This window comes from Erythrolamprus reginae, unplaced genomic scaffold, assembly GCF_031021105.1.
Source record: "Erythrolamprus reginae isolate rEryReg1 unplaced genomic scaffold, rEryReg1.hap1 H_1, whole genome shotgun sequence".
Taxonomy (NCBI): Eukaryota; Metazoa; Chordata; class Lepidosauria; order Squamata; family Dipsadidae; genus Erythrolamprus; species Erythrolamprus reginae.
Genome location: NW_027248462.1, coordinates 1,035,677 through 1,052,898, shown reverse-complemented (window position 1 = coordinate 1,052,898; position 17,222 = coordinate 1,035,677). Strand labels below are relative to the sequence as shown.

Sequence of the window (17,222 nt, the reverse complement as noted above, 5' to 3'; positions counted from 1 at the left end):
GAGTCTGTAGGTTTCATCAGACTGCCCAAGGGGTTCATGGCACAAAAAAGTTATAAACTCTTAACAAATGTTAACTCACATTCTTCTTTGTGGGTCAACCCAAATAGTTTGGAATAGCAATACATTTCAGAGAGTATCAGATGGGGAAAGGTACAATGTAAATGGTCCATCTGATTCATCCTAAGTTTGCAAGCTTGTAAGTTAAACCTCATTATTTAGTTTATGGTTGGTACTTTTTTCAACAAACTAAATAGGGATAATAGACATAGCAGAGAAATTGAAATACATTCATTTTATTTCCACTTGCTTGTTAATGCCAAGATTATTTAAAGAAAAGGCGTACACATAGTTTGGGTTGCTCTTGCTTTCAGCAGTCTATTTTATTAAATACAGGGAAAAGCAAGCATTTCAAGTGATGAGAGGCACAGGTTTACAATTGCGTATGGAAGGTCAGGCCACTGTCTGCTAGTAAGGGGGCATAGAGATTGTCTAGCTGTTCACTTTGAGCCACAGTAAACTGTTCTTTCCAGTCACCAACAGTGCCTGCAGGCAAGGAAATAATGCAGAATATAAAATACAGCAATAATAGCTAACTGATTAAATTGGTTACAACTTTAATTGCTAATAGCAACTTTAATTTAGCAACTTTAATCTCTAAAGCAATGGTCCTGTGAAATAGGGTGCATAAACACACACACAGTGAAAGAGAAAATCACACTGTCTGTCTTGTAGTCATTAAATCAAGAATATTGTAGAGTCTTGTAATACTTCTTAATATGAATTTATTGCTCGAAGAGTTAAATGTCCTGACATTTGGAATTATATGTAAGAAAGTAAGCATATCTGAGCATGTAGAGAGACTTATGCTCACTCTGAAGCAACAGGCAACAATGATGATGTATTTAGTTAGTGTTGAAGATAGCACCTCTTGCAGGGATGTGCCATGGGAGCGCAGTGGTTAGAATGCAATATTGCAGGGTACTTCTGCTGACTGCTGACTGCTGGTTGCCAGAGGTTTGGCAATTTGAGTCTCACTGCCTCACTTTGTCCTTCTAAGGTGGGTAAAGTGAGGACCCAGATTGTTGGGGGCAATATGCTGAGTCTGTAAATCACTTAGAGATGGCTATAAAGCACTGTGAAGAAATATTATTATTATTATTATTATTATTATTATTATTATTATTATTATTTGGATTTGTATGCCGCCCCTCTCCGCAGACTCGGGGCGGCTAACAACAGTGGTAAAACAACATGAACAATCCAATTAAAACAAACAACTAAAAAACCCTTATTATAAAAAACCAAACATACACACAAACATACCATGAATCTATATGAATCTAAATGCTATTGTTATTCTATTAATGGCCCTTTTATAAATATAAACGTAAAAATATTTGTTTTCATATTGCATTCAACAGAATATGGGGCCAGAATAAAATTTACCCTCTCAATATTACCTTTTCTCATGAATGGACATATGTCGTGGTCTAAAAGGAAACTAGGCAAGGTGCTGTAATTAGCCATTGGGTTTGTCTTCATGCTCTCAAACATTGTATGTTGCACAATCTCATCCACAACTGCTCCCGAGAGCTCTGTTCCCAGGAATTGGGCGACCTTCTGGATTTCTCGAGTTGGATCCTATGAAGTTGGATAGAAAAGTAAGACCGTGAGTAAAGTTCTTCAATTTGTTCAGGATTCAAAGGCTAACTTTAAATTATCATTGCACGTTTTGGGCAGCTCATCTTTAGTCCCTGCTTGGAATATTGGTTCTAGCCAATTTGACAAATCCTAATGTAGAATAAAAGGATTCAAATTAATCTAAAAATTATAAAACAGTTCTTTTAGTACTGGGAAGAATAAACATCTTAAGTTTCCCCCCCTAAATTGTACATCTCCAAAAACAGAGAACCATGAGAATGTTAGAATTAGCTGTTGAGGGGCCCCATATTCTTCATAGCATTTGCAAAAAAAGTCTCACTGAAAATTTAAGAGGACTAGGAAGACTAACAATCCTGGGTCTAGAAAGCTTAGAACTACGGCGCCTAAAAACACGATTTAAGTGTTGCCCACAAGATCATATGCTGCAATGTCCTACCGGTCAATGACTACTTTAGCTTCAACCGCAACAACACAAGAGCACGCAACAGATTCAAACTTAATATTAATCGCTCCAAAGTTGACTGTAAAAAATATGACTTTAACAATCGAGTTGTCGAAGTGTGGAACTCATTACCGGACTCAATAGTGTCAACCCCTAACCCCCAACATTTCTCCCTTAGACTATCCACGTTTGACCTCTCCAGGTTCCTAAGAGGTCAGTAAGGGGCGTACATAAGTGCACTAGTGTGCCTTTCGTCCCCTGTCCAATTGTCTTTCCTTTATCTCATATATCATATATATTTTCTTCCTTTCATATATCTTCTGCTCAATTTTTACACATTATCTTTATATATATTACTTCATGTCTATTCTCTTCCATATAGAATAGAATAGAATAGAATTTTTATTGGCCAAGTGTGATTGGACACACAAGGAATTTGTCTTGGTGCATATGCTCTCAGCGTACATAAGTAAAATATACATTTGTCAAGAATCATGTGGTACAACACTTAATGATTGTCATAGGGGTCAAATAAGCAATGGAGAAGCAATATTAATAAAAAAATATGTATTGTGTATTGGACAAATGAATGAATAAATAAAATAAATAAAAATATTGTCCAGGGTAGATATTGTAGGAGGGCAGCCATGTTAGTCTATAGTGATTATATATCACTGAGAAAATGTAATATCATTGTCCAGTATGGGCTATAGATTATTAAAAATGTGTAAGTGGTTTCAGCTATAGGTGATAACTAGTGATATTGTGTTCTATTTCTGTACTTTAATACAGTGTTTTTCAACCAGTGTGCCGTGGCACACTAGTGTGCCGCGAGACATGGTCAGGTGTGCCACGAAGCTCAGCGAGAGAAAGAAAACAAGAGAAAGAAAGAGCAAGAGAGAGAGAAAGAAAACAAGAGAGAAAGCAAGCAAGAGAGAGAAAGAAAGCAAGAGAGAGAGAAAGAAAGAAAGCAAGAGAGAGAGAAAGAGAACAAGAGAGAAAGCAAGCAACAGAGAGAAAGAAAGCAAGAGAGAGAGAAAGAAAGAAAGTAAGAGAGAGAGAAAGAGAACAAGAGAGAAAGCAAGCAAGAGAGAGAAAGAAAGCAAGAGAGAAAGAAAGAAAGCAAGAGAGAGAGAGAAAGAAAACAAGAGAGAAAGAAAGCAAGAGAGAGAAAGAGAAAGAAAGAAAGCAAGAGAGAGAGAGAAAGACATAGAGGGAAGTAGGGAGGGAGAGAGAAAGAGCAAAAAAGAGGAAAGAAGGAAGAGGGATGGAGAGAGAGAAAAAAAGAGGGAGAGATAAATAGAGCGAAAGGGAAGAAGAGAGATAATTTTTTTGTCCAAACTTTTTTAGCCCCCCCCCCTCAATGTGCTCCATGGTTTTGTAAATGTAAAAAATGTGCCGCCGCTCAAAAAAGGTTGAAAATCACTGCTTTAATACATCCTCCCAGGGAATTGATGTGGCTGCTTTGATTTGCTATACTCTCTCATCCATACCAACAGAATCTACATGCCTAGTTGCTTCCCCTCCTGCGCAGAAGTAGGTTCAGACCAGTTTGCCTGAACTGGTACCAACCCGCTGGTGACATCACGCTGACATCACAGAAACAGATCAGTTGGTACCAGTCCATGGAGGCCCGCATCTTTTTTTGGAATTTTATGGTTTTCTTTTTCTTTTCTTCTTTTTTGGGGGAGGGGGGATTTTTGGGGCTTTTTTTCTCCTTCTGCACACCATGTTTCTGGCACTCCGCATGCGTCACCATCTTGTTTTCGCCTTTTGGGAGGATTAATTCTTTCTGATTAATTTTTGGGTGGGAGGAAGCCAACTAGAAGTGATGTAGATTAAAACCCACCCCTGCTCCTGCTTCACCCCAACCTAAATCCCACCTGTCTATCTAGGGAATTCTGGGAGTTGAAGTCTACACTTCTTCAAGTTGTCAAGATTGAAGAACTCTGGGCTAGCCACTCAGCATCTGATGAAGTAAGCTATACTCACAAAAGCTTGTACGTTTATATAAAATTCGTTACTTGGAAAATTTGCTGTCTCTTTATTTTTTTGATGCTCTACGTCAGAGGTCTTGAAACTTGGCAACTTTAAGACTTGTGGACTTCAACTCCCAGAATTCCCCAGATAGACTGAGGCGAGATTTAGGTTGGGGTGAGGCAGGAGCAGAGGTGGTTCTGCTCCTGCCTCACCTTGCTGATGGTTCGCTTCCTCCCACGCCATGTGGTCGTGTGTGGAAGTCCCCTGGAAAGCAACTGCAACTTTTTCAATACCAGAAGCCAGTGTTCCCTCTAATTTTTTTTGGGGGTGGGCGGAAAAGTATAGTGTCTGAGCGGCAGTCCCTTTGAGACTGGGCGACACAGAAATAATAAACAAACAAACAAATAAATAAACAAACAGACAAACAAACAAACAAACAAACAAATAAAACACCCGCCCTGTTTTGCCTCAGAGAATTTCAAAATAAAATACTGTACTGTGTGTCTATAACAGTGAGCTCATAATAGGGCAACTCTATCAATATCAAAATGCCACTTAAATAGTTGAGCTAGTTTCAAACTAGATTTTGATTTTCTTTCTCTCTTCCTTACTCCCATTCTTTTTCTTTCTCTTTTCCTTCCTCTCTTTTTTCTATCTGTTTCTCTCTCTTCCTCTCTTCCTCTCTCTCTCCTTCCCTCTCACTCTTTCCCTCTCGGCTTCTGGGCAGGTTTGGAAAACTCTGAGTTGATGATGATTTTTAAGTGAGCGATTGCTCACGGCTCAGCTTAGAGGGAACTATGCCAGAAGCATTGTGTCCTTTTGCTGCCACATTCTGGACCAATGACAGTTTCTAGATTGTCTTTAGGGACACACCCTACCCTAACAAAAATAAAGCAGGATTCAGTCATCTAGATATTTAATAAGCAATGTAGGTGCTACCAATTGCCCAATCTCAAACCTCTAAGAATAGATACCACTGGTTTATAAAGTAATGCCAATTCAAGAAGTTCCTCAACATTAACCAGCAATCAGTATGAAATCCAGGAACTATCCTAATTCATCAGGAGGGAGGGAGAGACAGAGAAAGAAAGAGAGAAACAAATGGAGGCCAAACATGAGGAAATTAATAACAACAACAACAACAACAACAACAACAACAACAACAACAACAACAGAGTTGGAAGGGACATTCGAGGTCTTCTAGTCCAACCCCCTGCTTAGGCAGGAAACCCTACACTACTTCAGACAGATGGTTATCCAACATCTTCTTAAAAACTTCCAATGTTGGAGCATTCACAACTTCTGGAGGCAAGCTGTTCCACTGATTAATTGTTCTAACTGTCAGGAAATTTCTCCTTAGTTCTAAGTTGCTTCTCTCCTTGTTCATCTTCCACCCATTGCTTCTTGTTCTACCCTCAGGTGCTTTGAAGTTTAGGCTGACTTCTTCTTTGTGGCAACCCCTGAGAACACTGCCATCATGTGTCCCTTGGTCCTTCTTTTCATTAAACTAGTCATGCCCAGTTCTTGCAACCCTTCTTCATATGTTTTAGCCTAAACATCTTTGTCGCTCTTTTCTGCACTTTGTCGCTCTTTTCTGCACTTTGTGGATTGTGGCGATCAAAACTGAGTGCAGTATTCCAAGTGTGACCTTACCAAGGCCTTATAAAGTGGTATTAACACTGCACGTGATCTTGATTCTATCCTTCTGTTAATGCAGCCTAGAACTATGTTGGCTTTTTTGGCAGCTGCTGCACACTGCTGGCTCATATTTAAATGGTTATCCATTAGGACTCCAAGATCCCTCTCACAGTTATTACTGTTGAGCAATGTACCATATATACTCTACTAAATATTTTACTCCAGGGCAGAAGTCTCCACTTGGCAACTTTAACACTAGTGAGTGGATTTCAAATCCCATAATTCCTCACTGATGGAGGAATTCTGGAAATTGAAATGCTCAGATCTTAAAGTTTGGAGACCCCTGGTGTATGGCCTAGGGATCCAATAGGTCTTGCCTAGGTTAGAATTTCATTACCATAAAGAACAAGAAAAAATAGGCTAAAATCATGCCTGAGGATACTACTTGTTTATGCATCGTACCCAGAGATGGGCTGCTAAGGTGGAACGGTGACGTGTGCTTGCCCCCATGGCTCTGAGTGCTAGTGGAGTCCAGCGCAATTGCGCTACTGCACCTGGGCAGGTAGAAAAATCGTGCATGGACACGCAGGTGCGCCCATGGGGGTAAGTACACATCACCATTCCACCTTAGCAGCCCACCTCTGATGGTACCTATTGTCCAGATTTTGTAATATTAACAGAAGCCAAGCAAATTAGTACTGGCATAAAATGCCCACATTTTGGGGCAGTGGTATTGAGATGAGGTCCTTATAAAAGAAAAGAAAGGCTCACAAAGTTAAACTAAGATTTATGAAGAAAAGTGCTCTGAGTTTAAATAATATCCCTACATGAACAATCGCCCTCAGTGTCCCTTGTGATTCAGCAAGAAAAAGTAATAAAGTGATTAAAGACAGCAATACAGGGATTATGGAATGATTTATAGCTCCAAAATATATTCAGGTAAGACTACATTTTTATTCGTGGGATAACATTTAAGAGGCCATAAAATATATTATAACTCCCCTTAGAACATATGGGAATCTCTCATAAAACTTTAGTGTCTTTTCACTTAGCGTCCTTAGAAAGTTCTTAAGTACTTAATGTTCTGGTTAGAAATGTGGTCAAGCCTGGCTAACTGTGGCCGACCACAGCTATAAGTGAATCATAAGCTTCCTAACAGACAGGAAACTGTAGGTGAGAGTAGACAAAATCACATCAGATACCTGTACAAATAGCACAGGGCACCCCCAGGGCTGTGTGCTCTCTCTATACAGTATACCAATGACTGCATCTCAAAAGATCCCTCTGTTAAAGTACTGAAGTTTGCAAGTGATTCAATAGTGATTGGTCTCATTCAAGACAACGACAAATCTACATACAGACGGGAGGTTGAACAACTAGCCTTGTGGTGCGGCTGGAACAGTCTTGAACTGAACACACTTAAAACTGTAGAAATAATGGTAGATTTTAGGAGAAACCCTCCTATACTACTCCCTCATACAATACTAGACAACACAGTATGAACACTAGAGATCTTCAAAGTTCTAGGTTCTATAATATTTCAAGAACAAAAACCTAACATCAAAAAATCATCAAAAAAAGCACAACAAAGAATGTTTTTCCTGCGCCAACTCAGCTCAAACTGCCCAAGGAGCTTCTAATTCAGTTCTACAGGAAGTGGACAAGGCCATGGGAGCTGTGAGTTCTTCCACTTGTCTACTGGATCCGTGCTCCTCCTGGCTGGTCTCGGTCAGTCAAGAGGTGACACGCATCTGGATCCAGGCGTTGATTAATGCTTCCTTGACTGAGGGGTCGTTTCTGCAGCCATTGAAGGAAGCAGTCGTGTGACCCCTCCTAAAGAAACCATCCCTGGATCCAGCTGAATTGAAGAACTATAGGCCACTCTCCAACCTATCCTTTCTGGGTAAGGTTGTTGAGAAGGTGGTGGCACTCCAACTCTCGCGGTCCTTGGATGAAGCTGATTATCTGGACTCCTTTCAGTCTGGTTTCAGGACCGGTCACAGCATGGAGTGGCTGTGAGCATTTCCTCCTAAGGACTATTTGATCTGTCCATCCATTATTTCTATCTGGGGGAGGGGGGAAACATTGATCCCCTCAGATAGGGTCCGAAACTTGGGTGTCCTCCTGGACCCACAGCTTAGCCTTGATCACCATCTCTCTACTGTGGCCAAGGGGACCTTTGCTCAGGTTTGTCTGATTTACCAGTTGTGGCGTTATTTGAACCAGGAGGCTTTATGTATAATCACTCAGACCCTCATCACCTCCCATTTTGATTATTGCAACATGCTCTACATGGGGCTACCCTTGAAGACTGTTTGGCTACTCCAAATTGTCCAGAATGCAGCCGCGTGAACTGTCATGGGCGTACCTTGGTACACCCATATAACACCTACACTCCGTGAGCTGCACTGGCTTCCTATCAGTCTCCGGGCACAATTCAGGGTGTTGGTTATTGGCTCAGGGCCAGATAATTTATGGGACCATCTCTTGCCGCGTATCTCCCAGAAACCTATAAGAGCACACAGAGTTTGCCTCCTCCAGGTCCCATAGACTAAATAATGCAGGTTGGCAGGGCCATGGGGAGGGCCTTCTCTGTGGCTGCCCCGGCTCTATGGAATCAACTCTCCCCCCGAAGTCCGTACTGCTCACACCCTAATGGCTTTCTGTAAGGCCACAAAGACCTGGCTTTGCCGGCAGGCCTGGGGGCTATGAACCAACAACAGTCATGGCCAAATTGTATGTATGCATGTCGGGTTAGTTTATTATGGCTTTTAATTATGGTTTTATAATTCAGATTCTATATTTGACTTCTTTTTTATTTTTTTGTACCAGTTCCGTGATATCATGATGTCACCAGCAATTTGCTACCAGTTCGGACAAACTAGTCCGAACCGGGAGGAACCCACTTCTGGATTAGGTGCATAGCTCGGGTCATTCAAATATTGCTGGGAAGTTGTTGATCTGCCACCAATAATCTATTGAACTGCTCCATGAGCCAGACAGGGCTTGCTTTATATGTGTCAAAAGATCTGATTTTAGAACTTTCTAAAGGAATTGATGAATTTCTTGTCAGAATTTGTTTATAGATAAATAATTAAAGATAAATACTGAGATGTACATACTGTATGAGATGGAATTGTGATATGTTTATGCCTGTGTGCTGCGTAGATGTAGAGTTCAAAAACAAGTTGCCTACCTTCTTAATGTCTTCATAGAAGACATATAGAATTCGGTGACAATTTTTAGCTTTCCACCAACCATGAACATGGTCAAACCAGGAGCCCCAGGCAACTGCAAAAATGAAATAAAAATAAATTAGTGGAATTAAATTTATCACACATTTCTTTCCATCTCTTTGTAGAGGTTGATCAATCTGGAGCCCTCTGTGATCCAGACACTGGACCAATCTCTAACTTCCCTTCCCCCCCCTTGTGCCTATTCACTGTTCCTTTCCATCTGTTGCTTGTCTCCTAGCTCCTTATCTAGCAGTAAAATGACCTGTTTCTCTTTAACTTTTAAAACAATTGGATGTGTGCCAATCCCAAATAATCTATAGTCCCTTTTGAACGTCTTTGTTTCTCTAGGACAGTGATGGTGAACCTCTGGCACAGGTGCCACAGGTGGAACATAGAGCCATATCTGCCGGCACGCGAGCTGTTGGCTAGTTTAGCTCCAGCACGCATGTGTGCCCCGGCCAGCTGATTTTGGCTCACACAGAGGTTCTGGGAGGGCATTTTTGGCTTCTGGAAGGCCACCAGGGGGATGGGGGAGGGTTTTTCTGCCTTCCCCAAGCTCCAGGGAAGACACTGGAGCCTGGGGAGGGTGAAAAACAGACTTACTGGGCCCACCAGAAGTTGAGAAGGGTTGTTTCTGGCCTCCAGAGGTCAAGGGAGGCAATTTTCACTTTCTCCAGGCATTGAATTATGGTTGTGGGCACTTGTACAGGTGCAATAGTGTGTGAGTATGCACTTTTGGCACCCAAGGGAAAAAAGTTTTGCCATCACTGCTCTAGGATTTCTAGGAGAGAGAGGAAAATGTGGAAGGGAAAAGGACAGCATCCATGTTCACTTGTGCCTGCCAGTCATCTAAGAGCCAGTTCTTTTACCCTCTGCGCAATGGGTAGAAAGACTCAAAATGGCGGCATCCGGACGGGTGGGCGGAGCCTTGCACTCCCTTCATGACCTGCTATCCGAGATTGACAGGCACGAGTGAACCAGGAGCATTTCAGCCCTGCCCTGATTGTTTTGTAACACACACACACATACATACATGTGTTGAGAGAAGGTTGAGTGAATGGAATGTTTTTTTCTTATGCTTTTTTGAGGTTTTAAATTTTTAATTAATAATTGGATTCAAGGTTTTGTATACTGTGTATTAAATGTTGTGTGCCGCCCCGAGTCCTTGGAGAGGAGCGGCATAGAAATCCAATAAATAAAGAAATAAATAAATGTGCAAATACAGTACAGTGGTACCTCGTGATACGAACCCCTCGCCATACGAACAATCCGAGATACGAACCTGGGGTTTGGAAATTTTTTGCCTCTTCTTATGAACTTTTTCCGTCTTACGAACCCACTGCCGCCGCCGAGAAGCCCCGCCGCCCAGCTGTTGCTTTTTGAAACAGCCGGGGGGCTTCTCAGCATCCTCCTGAACCGGAACGCCAAACTCGAACTTCCGGGTTCGGTGTTCGGGAGGCCGCGGAGAAGCCCCCCGGCTGTTTCAAAAGGTGACAGCCGGGCGGCGGGGCTTCTTGGCTGCCACCCGAACCTGAACTTTTGCCGAACTTCCGGATTCGGCATTGGGAGAACGCTGAAAAGCACCCGGCTGTTTCAAAAGGTGACAGCCGGGCGGTGGTGTTTTTTTGTGTTTTTTTTTTTCGTTGCACGCATTAATTCATTTTACATTGTTTCCTATGGGAAACAATGTTTTGTCTTACGAACTTTTTGCCTTACGAACCTCCCCCGGGAACCAATTAGGTTTGTAAGACGAGGTATTACTGTATATGCATTCTGAATTGGAGACCCTCCAAACGAAGGGAATCATGGACTCCAAATCATTTGGAGGGCACCCACCTGGGGAAGCTGATGATTGGTAGAAAGATAAAAAGTCAGTCACATAGACAGACAGCTGCTTATTTTCAGAATAGGAAGAAAAACACCAAAGGATTTGCGAGCTCACACAGAGCACGATTAATTGCATCTCACCAGCCTTCTAGTTAATCCTTCTTCCATAAAAGTGTTTGAAGGTCAAAAACTAGATGCAAGATTCAGGCTGATTCCTCACTATACTCCTGAATCCCTCACTATGACCCTGAACCCCGAACCTGTTGTGGTGCATCTGCTCTACCGTTTTCCAGCTCTAATTAATCTACTCACTCTTTCCAGCAGCAAAGTTCTCCAGAAACTCATCCCAATTTCCAGCCTCTGGCATCATTTTGTTCATCCGATGGAAGTGGAAATAGGAAACTGCGTTGTCCTTGATGTTCCTGGCCACATAAATTATCTGGGAAAATAAAGCATCGAGGAAGAAAATCCAGTAGGTCTAGCTCCTAAGCTTTTCAACTTTCTTTTGAAGAGGCACAACCTAACCTCCAACATTTCTCCCTTAGACTCTCCACGATTAACCTCTCCAGGTTCCTAAGAGGCCAGTAAGGGGCGTACATAAGTGCATTGGTGTGCCTTTCGTCCCCTGTCCAATTGTCTTTCCTCTCTTTCACCTATGATATATATTCTCTTCCTTTCATATATCCTCTCCTCTAAGTTCACTTTTACCCTTATATATATTACCACATGTCTATTTTCTTCCTATGTATTTGTGTATTGGACAAATGAATAAAAAAAAATAACCTTCTATTCAACTGCAAATCTAACAGATGGTACAAACTTCGGGTTTACATTTCATGACTTTGGTGGTCATGAGGGGCTTTGTCTTGAGGGGCTTTGTCTAATACTTTGCTGAAAAACTATGACCGCAACATTCCTGCTGTGTCCTACAGGGGCAGGAAACAGAATTGGGCCAAACAAACTTCCTTCTCCAACTCCATTTGCATGGGACAAATGATCTTCGAGATGGTGACAAAACTTTGCCATCACATTATCCTGTTTCAGAAATGAAGCAACAGCTATGAAGCATCTCTTCCCCAGGAAGGCTGCATTAGCCTGGGTATATTACCAGTGCTTTGCTTGATTTTGATCACCCCCATCATTTTGCGAAAGGTAGAAAATTTGCCTCCTCCCAAAAATGTAGATGTTGTCATAGTTGGGAGGAAAAGGGTGAAGCAAGGGAGGAGCAGCCAATTAAACCTCTGGGCTAGAAATTATCATCCCTGATCTCCTAAACTTATATAAGTTATAAATTATATAAGTAAAATTAAATTATATAACTTATAATTATCATTAAATAATAAAATGGCAGTTTATTATGGCAAATCTACACTGAGATTTACTGATTGCAGCAAACTTACTAGCTGGCTCATAAGCAAACCTTCCCCTTTATTGCACCCATTCTGGGTTTTACAAACTTAGCTTGCAGGTTTGCACTTTGAACAAAGTTACACACATAATTAGATATGACAGGGATTTATTTATTTTTTTCAACCAGAGTAGAAACCAGTGTGACTCCGATGCAGTGCAGGCTACTAGCACTCCTAGATAGCAACTCTGATGGCGATAGAAAATGCCCCAAATTTTAACTTCTCTACAACTTCCATGAGTGAGAATTTTCCTTCTCCTTATGGCAGAGGTGGGGAATTAAGGCCCCTTTATGACTTGTGGACTTCAACCCACAGAATTATTGAGTCAGCATGGCTTGCTCAGTAATTTTGGGAGTTGAATTCCACAAGTCATGAAAAGGGCCATCGTTCCACCCCTGCCTTATCTCTGTTTCCAAAGCAAAGGGTATTCATGCCCGTAGCTTAATTTGAAAAGCTGCCCTTAATCCTAGCCTCAAGAATCCACACTCTCCCAGCTTAGAGTTCATAAACAACACAAGGATCATGTAAGACAAAGCAAACCGGCTTTATTCTCTGTTGGGGTGCCTTGCAATCCTAGAGGTTTAGAGTATAGTAGATGTATCTTCCAAGCACTGAAGGGCTACCAAAATTTTTACTGCCACACTGTGGGCGTGGCTTATGCAGGATGCCCTACATTTTCTTTCAACATTTTTCAGTGCAAATTGGGTGCTCTGGGGTGGAGCTCCATTTTCGCTACCCCACTGCGTTTCCCCCCCCTTACCGTCCTGGCAGTAGCCCACCCCTACTTCCAAGGCTTAATCCAAGTCCTTTCTTCCCCTTCAGGTCTGAAAACATCACTTAGGATTCCTGACCTTGCAATTCTCCTCCCAGAAGGAAGGGGGCAGTAGATGAATTGGCAGGTGAGATTTGAGTGTGCGTGGGGAAGGCATGGCCTCTGCTTCTTCAAAACCTGAAAGAGTTAGAAGGGTATCTTCAGCTTTCTGCACTTCCCATTTGCTCGCAATCTCCCTGGAGCCAATTGTTTTTCTCACCTGTGCGGATGGGTTTGGGGGGGCACATCTCTATGAATGGATGCCGTTCGTAGATGGGAGCCCGAGCACATTTCTGACGATCTCCTCCCTGGTGGATCATGTCTACTATTTCTTGCATCCACGTTGTCCCTGGCAAGGAAAGGGGCAAGGGGTACAAGTTATGGAGGCAACCCAGTAGCTCTCATTCTCCCTGGCTGCCCTCCCATTTCTACACCCCTCTGTATATTTTATTTTATTTTATTTTATTTTATTTTATTTTATTTTATTTTATTTTATTTTATTTTATTTTATTTTATTTTATTTTATTTTATTTTATTTTATTTTATTTTATTTTATTTATTAATTGGACTTATATGCCACTCCTCTCCATGGATTCGGGTCGGCTTACAACATTTCAATAAAATATACAATATATAAACACTTCTAATCCAATTAATAGAAATAATTAATTTAAAAATCATCTTAAAAATCTAAACATTTTAAAATCAAACATTCACATGCATACTACCACATCCCACACATTCACTCCTTTAATCATACTTACCTGCTTTGGGATATGTGCAAATGAGAAGATCATCGGGTCGAGCCTTAAAGCCCCATATAGCATCCCATTGCTCCACTGTGGGCTCAGGTAGAAGGACTCCTTCCAGCTCCACCAACTTTAAGCGTTCGAAAGATGCAGGGTCTATATCTTCTATTCTCTTCTGAACATCCATCTTCTGATATGACAAGGGAAAGGATTAATTTTAGCCCCACCACCAGCCTCAAACACCAGTCCCTTTAATCTGTTCCCTTGGTTGCCATCAGTTGGCGCTAGAGTCATAGGACCTACCAACTCTTCACTTAATCTCTCAGGCAGTCCGATGTCCTTCTTTGACTTGAGCGTTCTGTCTCTCGTCCTGAAGTGATCTGTGGGTGTGCCACCAGGAATACAGGGCGTGTGCTTCTTTTAAATACACAATGTTTAAACCTGGGTTTTCTAATGAGATCTCCGATTCCGAAGGAATTAAACCAAGCATGAGTTCTGAGTGAGCCTCTTCTGGGCTTCTTCTTCTCACATGCAATTTCAAATATATATCTTAAATATTAAATCTTAAACCTTGAAGAGTGTTTGGAAACTTCAGCTGGTACGGGTGTACTAAGGTATGCTCATATTACTCCATCTTTAAGCGAGCTACATTGGTTGCCAGTTGGTCTCTGAACACAATTCAAGGTGTTGGTTATTAACTTTAAAGACCTAAATGGCTCAGGGCCAGACTATTTACGGGACTGCCTCCAACCTCATACCTCACTGCAGCCAGAAAAGGCCCATAGAATCAGCCTTCTCCAGGTCCCATCTGCCAAACAATGTCGGTTGGCAGGACCTCGGGGAAGAGCCTTCTCTGTGGCCGCTCTGACCCTATGGAATCAACTGCCCCCCTACCATCTCCTCCCTATCAGTCTTCCGGAAAGCCATTAAGACTTGGCTTTTCTGGCAGGTCTGGAATTAGATTGCCTGTAGTTGGTATCTATAGTTGTATGTATCTATAGTTTTTTTTAGGATATTGTTTTATTATAAAGTGGTACCTCATCATACGAACTTAATTGGTTCCAGGAGGAGGTTCGTAAGGTGAAAAGTTTGTAAGATGAAACAATGTTTCCCATAGGAATCAATGTAAAAGCAAATAATGCGTGCAAATCCTTCAGGAAAATCCCAAACTTTAGAAGGGAGGCGAACAGAGGGCAGGGAGGAGCAGCTAAAGGGGGCGTGTGGAAGAAGCAAGGCTAGGCTAAAGGGTGAGTGGGAAGGAAGAAAGGCAAGGGGGCGCCCCTCCCTTTTCTTTCTTCAAATGACACCGTTTCAGTGCCTTTGCAAGTACGTTGTTCTCTGCAAAATCTTTCCTCCTCCAAGTCGCCCCTCCCTTTTCTTTCTTAAAAAGACCCTTTCAGTGTCTTTGCAAGTACGTTGTTCTCTGCAAAATCTTTCCTCCTCCAAGCCGCCCCTCCCTTTTCTTTCTTCAAAAGAGGGGGGAAAACGAAACCCCTTCATCCCAGCAGCAGCTGCTTGGGTTCGTAAGGTGAAAATAGTTCGGAAGAAGAGGCAAAAAAATCTTAAACACCGGGTTCGTATCTTGAAAAGTTCGTTAGAAGAGGCGTTCATAAGATGAGGTACCACTGTATTACTGATTTTATTCTGATTGTTTTTTTTTTACTATTTCTCTGTTTTTCTATTGTTGTATTTATCTTACTTGCTAGCTTCTCTGTGTCCTTTTCAGAATGAGTGGCACATAAATATAATCAATCAGTCAATAAATAAATATTCTCGTTCTTTCTCTTTGAAAGACATGCCTACCATGGATTAGGAGAATAGTTGTAAGCATTTTTATTCTGAAATACACGGCATAGTTTCCAGAATTGCGGATGTCATGTTATCTGAAGCAAGATCTGATTGGGGCTGAGGTCCAGGGCTTGCCCCTCCCTCATCTGCCCCAAATGCCATCGAGCTGCAATCTAAGACCTGCACAGCTTCGGATGAACAGCAGATGTCAGGAAAGCAATGTGGAAAATTGTCTTTCCTGCCATAAAAGCGGCCATCGAGATTTTTGCAGGGCAGATTTGGTAGCCTATGCCAATTTTGCCCCTTTCCTGTCCTATCCCATTCTGCACCACATTTTAGGTTTATAAAGGAAGAGAAGGGAAGGGGAAAGTGGGAAGGCAAAGAAAGGAAAGGAAAGAAAAAAGGAAGGAAATCTCTGTCGGTTCTTACCTCAAATACCTGATTTATCGTCCCTTCCTAGTATTCCTCCTGAAAGTGCAGGGTTCACTTTTTTCTTTCCCAATCAACCAAATGTCAATCTATTGCAACAGGAACTGACCGAGTGGCTTGTCGGCCAAGCCTGATATGTGCACCGAGAGAGAGACTGATTGGCCTAAAATCATCCAACCGCTTTTCCTGCCTAAAATGAACATAGAGTTTTTGGGTTTATAACCTGGAACTTTGGCCGTTGACCATGTAATTTATTACCAACTGTCATAAACAGGGGTGAGCTATTTCCCGGACCGGGGTGGGGGTGGGTGGGGAATACAGTGGGGTAGCAAAAATGGAGCTCCACCCCAAAGCGCCCAATTTGCACTGAAAGATGTTGAAAGAAAATGCAGGGCGTCCTGTATAAGCCACGCCCACAGTGTGGTAGTAAAAGCTTAGTAGCTCTTCACTGGTCATAAAGTTCTAACAATTTGGTTTCTGTTAACTTGAACCAGAATACAACTTTGCTCCAAACATTTAGCAGACTATTAAAAACAAATCCCAGAATGGGACTTTATTATAAATAAAGAAGCAAAAATATCCCATCGGGACAAGCCCACTGGTATTTAAAAATAAGAGCAAACCCCACTCCCTCCTAGCACTGATGATGTTACCTAATTTCAGAGATGGGTTGGTACTGGTGTGGTCTAATGTGCCACTTCAGTAGTGGCCCGCCGATTGCACAATTTACACACAATGGTTCCGGTGCTCTCTTTGCTGCTCCGTGCGCAGCGCCATCTTTTTTTTCCCTCTAATTTTTTAATTTTTTAATAATTTTTGTTCTCTGAACGTGCGCAGAAGCAAAATCGCATGAGAGAATGTGCACACAGGAAACATTGTGATGCACAAATAGCACACGGATAGATAAGTAAGAGGAACTCTTGGTAATGAAATGCCTGCAAGGAAACCACCAAGCTCAAGAAAGCACCAAGGACCCTGTAGTTCAACCCTGAGCTACAAAAGTTCTCTTCTGTAGTATCTCACAGACAGATTACTAGCAGAGTAGTGGACAGGTTAAGGTATGGAGCCCAGATTGACTTCTATCAAGTGGGAGGCGGTGTGAGCGTCTTACCAAGGCAACCTGCGACTTACTAAGGCAAACTTTTCCTGAAGGCTTCCCCATGAGCCTTGGAGGCACAGTGGTTAGAGTGCAATATTGCAAGCTGCTTCTGCTGACTGCTGGCTGTAGTTCACCAGTTCAAATCTCACCAG

General features: G+C 42.0%; 1 protein-coding gene across 2 annotated transcripts; it reads right to left on the bottom strand.

Annotated features, from left to right (window-relative positions):
* Nucleotides 1-349: 349 nt before the first annotated feature.
* On the bottom strand, nucleotides 350-16,078 carry LOC139155242 (sulfotransferase 1C1-like). 2 transcript variants are annotated; one of them, XM_070730353.1, is made up of 8 exons: nucleotides 15,972-16,078; nucleotides 13,770-13,944; nucleotides 13,226-13,354; nucleotides 13,046-13,143; nucleotides 11,098-11,224; nucleotides 8,919-9,013; nucleotides 1,461-1,641; nucleotides 350-543 (listed from the first exon to the last, which is right to left on the bottom strand). In XM_070730353.1, exons 2-8 carry the CDS (start codon nucleotides 13,939-13,941, stop codon nucleotides 431-433), a joined length of 915 nt encoding a protein of 304 aa, XP_070586454.1. In that variant the 5' UTR covers nucleotides 13,942-13,944; nucleotides 15,972-16,078; the 3' UTR covers nucleotides 350-430. The 2 variants fall into 2 exon arrangements, with proteins under 2 accessions (XP_070586454.1, XP_070586455.1); XM_070730354.1 differs by lacking the exon at nucleotides 15,972-16,078 and adding an exon at nucleotides 14,058-15,224.
* Between the last annotated feature and the right edge of the window lie 1,144 nt (nucleotides 16,079-17,222).

Bases quoted from the DNA above. Each gene is read 5' to 3' on its own strand.
- LOC139155242 (XM_070730353.1), bottom strand. From the start codon at position 13,941: ATGGATGTTCAGAAGAGAATAGAAGATATAGACCCTGCATCTTTCGAA. The intron at 13,144-13,225 runs GTGAGAAAAACA...TAACTCTTTCAG, and splicing joins CCCCAAACCCATCCGCACAG to GTTTTGAAGAAGCAGAGGCC. The intron at 1,642-8,918 runs GTAGGCAACTTG...CCAACTTCATAG, and splicing joins TCTATGAAGACATTAAGAAG to GATCCAACTCGAGAAATCCA.